Here is a 7,213-nt window from a genome sequence, read left to right on the forward strand (position 1 = left end):
TTTGAAAGCGATCCGTCGAGATCTAAAATCACGATTTTCTCAAAAAATACACACAGAGATGCAATTTACTGCTTTACAGAGATTATTTTTTGATGCTCAAGAATAATCATGCAAAAGCTGATCAAAATACGTGAAATACTTATGTGAGTCTCTCCTGTTAGCTCAAAGAAGCTTATTTTAAAATCTATAACTTATGGCAACGTTCTATAATTTTGCGCGCTAAAAATATAAAAATACACATTTGAAGAATTTGTGTGTGTTTGTGTGTGTGTGTGTGTGTGTGTGTGTGTGTGTGTGTGTGTGTGTGTGTGTGTGTGTGTGTGTGTAAGGATATTTCTTAAATAGACGCCCACTAATATCCATATAGCGCTATTTCTGATAAAAAATAGAATCGAAAAGTCCTATTTCTGATAAAAATTAAAAAATAAAAAAGAATCGATGAAGTAATTATTATTATCGAATAAATCTGTAATTCAATCCGCGTCACAGTGTGTAACGTTTAAAGAACGATGTGGATTAGCTTTACTTAATAATAATTACTTCATCGAGCATTATAGAAAAAAAATGATAGGACTTTTTGACTCAATTTTTTATCAGAATTTTTTATCAGTTTTACTCTGTAATAACTATTTCATTGAACATTTATTGTTGTAGGAAAAATAGCTTAATTTTTGATCAGAAATAGCGTTATATGATTAGTGGACGCTATTTAAGAAACGCCCTGTATAACGTATACGTACATAGTATATACAAATACAGTCACGAAACTATTGTTCGAACAATGCATCATTATATCAATGATTTCTTCAGACTATTTTTCAATATGTCAGGAATTACATCTAGATAACTCTGATGTGCACTTTTGTTATAGTATACGTAACTATGAGCTTAGAATTATTTAGGTTATAGTGATTCTTGAATAGATTCTTGATTCGGCATGATTACTATAACTGTGGCTTTCTCAAAATGAGATTTTTGGAAGCGAGGAATACGAGAAAAATAGTAAAAAAAAATTCTCTAATCAACAGATATCAAAATAACTAACAATTACAAGCCAAAAAAATCGCTTCACGTGGAAAGTCCTGCGCCCCATAGCGGAGGGAAGGGGAGGGTTAAGTGTCCTGAATAACCTCCAGAACATTAGTCGACAATCATTGTTTAAAATTATCAAATTGATCATAAAATTGAATTATGATTTTTAAAGTAAATATTGATTATAGAATTTTTTAAATTATTTTTTTCGTGTTCCTTACGAAAAATGCTTTCAAAAATAATTTTTATTTTGAGGGGCAGTTATCGTAATTGCTCCTCCCGCCCCCCCCCTCCTTCCCGCCAGTTCCGCCATAATTTCAATATATACAGGCTGCATTCGGAAACATCGCTCGGATGCCTCCAATGTCTCGGTTTCATCTGTCTTTATTTAACATTTAATGTTGTTAAGGGGCTATGTACTGCTTTTCCGATTGTTTTGAAAATTAAGGCTCCTGACTAATCGCGGCGGCCATGTTGGAATCATCAGAAACGAGGAATGACACATTAATTTATGTGCATGCCAACGTTTTATGTCTTTATTTTTAAATAAATTTGGATGAAACGAAATGACGAGATCACTTTGAAACACTTGTAAAAATCGATGAAAACTGTCCTTTCCTAACTTGACAATCAGAAAATGATCGTAAAAGGCACGTAAAGTGAGCCTGTATTCGGGCAGAAACACACGGTTGACTGTTGAAACGAGTTAAAATAATAAATATAAAATTCCAAGATAACTTTAGTTTTCATCGATAATTATGACTTTGATAAATACGAGACAAATCACATTTTCACTTGAGCAAATAATAAAATGGCACGCAACATAAATTTTTTCGTTAAAACGTTACTTTTCCATGCCTATATAAGTTCGACCATTTATCGTGATGCGCTGTAAAACAATAAACACGAGTCCATGTCCGTGTGCTCGCCTGTGGTGCGCCGAGAGTAAACGAGACAGCGAACTCCTTCTTACAAGTCGCTTGTTTCAAGCGACTGAAAATGTTTTCTCGGCAATTTCGGCCGCTCGGTGGTCCTAGGCATCAATAAGAGGCGGGGGGAGGCATCCTAAATAACAATATAAGTTTTAATAAATTATATTGTATCCCTCTCCTTAATCCAGAATAATATAAATCATGTTAAATGCAACAGTTTACAGATATTTAATTGTTGTTTACGATTTTTCATTCACGTTATATAGTACCTCTCTTTCATAACCTCGAGTAGCAAAAATAGTTCAATAGAAATAAAATTTTGCTAGAAAAAAATTATAAATCAGCATTTCTATTCACGAAAGTCTCGAAAAGCCATCAGAAAAGAAATGCGTTTGCGATTCGAGACTTATGAAGAAAATATGCGAAAAAATCGAATAATTGCAAAAAGCATGGTTTTCGCTTATAAAATGAAAGATATTGATTGTATGGAAAAAAATTCGGTATAAAAAATGTAGATATTCGAAATACCTATAAAATACCTATAAAATACCTATCTAATAATGACGAATCATCCCCGTAATGACGAATAAATCTAGCCTTGAACAAGCCTGAAATGTTCACTAGTTTTTGCATTTTTTTATACGGAAAAAGATACCCATTTTTTAAAGTCATTTTATAATAGGTTCATTGCAAAAAATCGTTTTATTATTAAGTGTACGTGATAGTGCAATTCTTAAAGAAGAAAAATCACCCCTATAAATTGCTGTGCGATTGCTCAAAGATGAAGAAATTAAATTTTCTGCAGACAGATTTTGAACAAATAGCTTTTTGCAAAAATTAATGAACATTTCAGGCTTGTTCAGGGCTAGATTTATTCGTCATTATGAGGACTATATATTACGAGATTTTCAAAGCTTTGCGTTTTGCTTTTAATTCTCAATGAACAGAGAGCGAGCGTGAAAAAAGGCTTTTTTTGGTATTTATTTTTTTTTATTGAACTAATAGATCGATTTTAATGTTCCATTTTAATGTCTCATTTTGTAGATATTTCAAATATCTACAAAATGATATTTTATACCGAATTTTTTTCCACATAATCAATATCTTCATTTTATAAGCGAAAAACGTGCTTTTTGTAATTATTCGATTTTTTTCGCATATTTTCTTTACAAGTCTCGAATTGTAAACATATACATTTCTTTTCTGATGGCTTTTCAAGACTTTCGTGAAGAGAAATGCTGGTTTATAATTTTTTTCTGGTAAAATTCTATTTCTACTGAACTATTCTTGTTACTCGAATTTGAAGGAGAGATATACTATATAACGCGAATGAAAAATCGTAAACAATTGAATATCTCATAAACTGTTGCGTTTTATATTATTCTGGATTAATGGGAATGGTACACTATTATTACAATTTATTAAAATTTATACCTATTTAGAATGCTCTCCGCCCTTTATTGATGCCTAGGTCTGCCTAGCAGCTGAAATTGCCGAGAAAGCATTTTCAGTCGCTTGAAACAAATGATTAGTATGACAAGGAGCTCATTGTTTCGTTCACTCTCGGCCCGCACTCGGATATGCTCGTGCTTAAGTGGCTACTGATTTCGCCAGACCGCCTGATTCTGTGTCGCTACCGTCAATGCAGAGTTCTTGGCTGAGTAGTCAGGAGATTTAAATATGTTTTTAGATAAATCATCAGGAAATTATTTTAGTAAAAAATGTAGTAGTATTTCAAGTCATCCTATTGAAAAAAAATATTAGAAACTTTGAAAACTTTTCAACCGGTTTTTTTTTTAAAAAAGTTTTCATAATTTTTTTAGGAAGCCGAACATGGGTACAACGTATCTTGCTGTATGCGATTTTTCACTTTGCTGTAACTTTTTTGTAATATAATTTGAAGACTCAAATTGAGAGGCTGAAAAAAACTTTAATTGTCTAGATATGATGAGCCTGCAAGAGTACTTTTTTTTGTGTTTTTCTTGATGTAAGAATGCACGAAAGTTCAAAGAGGATATTTGGAATCCACACGTGACTAATTTGTAAGTTTTCGATGTTCTGAATATCCCTTTATTTTTTATTAAATTTATTGAGTTTCGAATAGCATAAAAGTAACGTACACGAAAATGTAGAACTAAAAAGAATTATATTTCAATATAACAGATAGTAGAAATTTTATAATTTCTATCAATCTTCGGAAATCGCTCGACCGGAGCGGATTTATTGCTTTAGAGCGAGTGTTGCATCCTCTAAATTAATTCCTTATAATAAACTTAATTATATATACTATAATAATATTTATACATATACAATCCTTTATCTATTTATATTATTATTCTTTTATATTGTTCAAATAATAAAATTTTATTAATTGTAAACTTAAAATATGTAGATTCTTCAAAAATGTTGATTTTGGATAGTTCAAATAATTATATTTTTTTGAATAATTCATGTCGTACTATTTTTTTTTGTTAGTCCAAAGAGTCAATTAAAAAAATCCTATAGGTTTTTGTTTGAACATTATATTAAAAATTTGAGAATTTTTATCCAAAGTAATCATTTTTTGCGAATTTTTTCAATCAAATTTTTTTGAAGCGTTCTAATTAATTGAATAAAATATTATTTATTTGATCCATATTTCTTGTCTTTGTCTGACTTCGAGATATAAATTTTATATGTTTAAGCTAAAAAATACGTATTCAGACCAGAGATATAGCGTGACAAAGTTGCAAGTTTCATATACTCTGGTTAGACCGGGAAGGTAACCAAAAATAAATTCGAGGATTTTCCAGGATTAAACATCGCACCATTGAATTCCATAACATATTTTTCTTTCGTCGAAATCGATTTATCCATTAAAGAGAAAATTCGATTTATCGATTTTCAATTTTATCCCTATAACTCCCATAAAAAATTTTTTTCAGATAGGATAACTCCAGTATATATGCCGCACCTATCAAAAACTTAATTTATTAAGTATTATTTATTATATTTAAAATAAACGAATTATATTAGTAAAAACTTTGTACTCTCTACTATGAAAAAAATATTGGAAATCCGAAATATTTATTTTTCATATTAAAAAATAAACTTTTGAAACCTTTGCATTTTTGCCATATATCCCATAGGAGTGAGGTATATGGCTATTCATATACCTCATATGGGGAGAAGGGGTATGTACGATTCATGAAAAATTTACAAATAATGCATATAAATATGTGAAATGACACATATAATACGAAATAACTTATAAAATGTGTTTATAAAGTTTTATTAAGGAATAATAAGGAAAAATGGTAAAATGGTATGTATAAATATGTATATGAAATAATAATTACAATCTTCCTACATATATGACAAGTGTTATGAGGTACATATTTCATAATGCGTTTATTGCATTTAGTGCACTGAATTCAATTTGCGCTTTGTATGCTTTGGGCATAAATCTCGCTTACTAAAAATGTCATATATCCCAAATAGATGAGATATACAAAACAACAAACTAAACAAAGAATACGAAAGCAAAGCTTGTATTTTGCTATACAACATGCTTTACTACACACGTATATATCACTAAATAATCACTAATTGTAAGTCTTTTACATGCTCTACAGTAATCATTTTATATTATAATTTATGATGATGTTACTTATTACACAAATCGATTCAACTCACAATAATTTCGTTAATATTAAAAATCTGAAATCATAACATAATATTAATATAAAAGCATGTAACAGAGTAGTTGTGAGAAAATTATTCTCACTCCTATTTTTTCTGATTTCTGTGGCGTAATCCCAACGCAGTGTATTTGCCGGAGTTACCCTATATAATATTTGCGAAATTCATTCTTGCATCGCTGCTAACTTATTGTAAAAACCAAATAAATGCGGGGGCAGCATATACATACTTATCCTGCTAGGCCCTTTGGTTCTTAAAATATAATAAATAAAATTATTTGCATCTCAATTGCACACTATCAGAACTTATTTTTTTCTTTTTTCTAAAAAAATCTAAAAAATTAACAGGACCTGCAGGCAACTTTTTTTTTATTATGAATATCATAATTACATTGATTTTTCTTAGTATTTCAGCTGTAATTTTGAACAAAAATTCATTATTTTTTTATATGATATGTTTATATGATATGTTTCCTTCTTTAATGCAGTTAATATTCGAATAATAGTTTGGAAAAATCATTAAAATAATGACACTGTCGAAAAATAAGTTGATATTCACATTTCGTGTTTATTTTAAGACTTAAGTAATGTCTTAAGATGCTAATACATAATCTTCTAATTGGCTTAAGATTTGAGACAATCTCAAATATAAGAATCGATTATGAATATCGGTTTTAGATCTCATTTTATATATAAATATCTTACAATAATTATACGTGTCCTTTTCCATTTTTCTCAGCTGATTGGCATCATCTTTGCATTGTGTCTGGCGAATTCCATAAAGAACACCGAACGCAGAGGCTACAGTGTGTAAAAGTGCAATTTTGTGAAGGACGTTTTGGAAGGCTTTCGATACACAACAATCTTATTTTCATTTTACTACTGTCAACGTATTCGCCTAAGATGTGATAAATCACTTGCGCTTTACAGCAGGATAAAATACATTTCTTTTTTTTTTTTTTTCTAAACAGATTAGAGTATCTCTTTATGTTTTCTTTTCCTGTTTCTTTATAGTCATAATTACAATAAAACGGTAATATTTTTTCGACATATTTAAATGACATATTTTTGTTTTTTGAATGTAAGAATTAATGCGTAGAGTTTGGCATGATATCTGGCAACGAGTTTTACTATAATTATTGTCGGATCAGATTATATTTTTTTCCTTTGTAAAAATAATTTTTTTATACAATTATATACATACATATATATATTTTGATACGGTACAATTTTGACTTATGTCTCTGTCCTAAAAAGATCTAAAAATATAGAAAAATCAATATAATTCACTTTGTTTAATATGAATATGCAAGATTGTTTCGTGCGATAATCCACGAATAAAATTATTGAAGTACGAAGATAAAAAGTAGACGAGTTATAGTATTTTACAAATATTTACGAAAATATTTTTTCATATACTGAACTACACAATCGTACCTGCGGAAATGTTATGCCGTAATTAAAAACACAAAATTCTCGTATGTGTCTTTATATAAAAATCCACTTTGTTGTACAGCACACAGATTCTATGTAAAAATATATGTACACACATATATATATATATATATA

At 29.5% G+C, this 7,213-nt stretch overlaps 1 protein-coding gene across 1 annotated transcript in view; it reads left to right on the forward strand.

Annotated features, from left to right (window-relative positions):
- Window positions 1-6,597, forward strand: part of LOC108692709 (CD63 antigen-like) — a gene marked incomplete at its 5' end in the record, with an annotated part of 22,236 nt that extends 15,639 nt beyond the window's left edge. The window contains one exon of the mRNA XM_018201093.1: window positions 6,384-6,597. Coding sequence (XP_018056582.1) covers window positions 6,384-6,458 — 75 coding nt within the window. The remainder of the gene's footprint in view (window positions 1-6,383) is intronic.
- Between the last annotated feature and the right edge of the window lie 616 nt (window positions 6,598-7,213).

The sequence above is a fragment of the Atta colombica genome, unplaced genomic scaffold (assembly GCF_001594045.1).
Source record: "Atta colombica isolate Treedump-2 unplaced genomic scaffold, Acol1.0 scaffold80, whole genome shotgun sequence".
In the NCBI taxonomy this organism is placed as follows: Eukaryota; Metazoa; Arthropoda; class Insecta; order Hymenoptera; family Formicidae; genus Atta; species Atta colombica.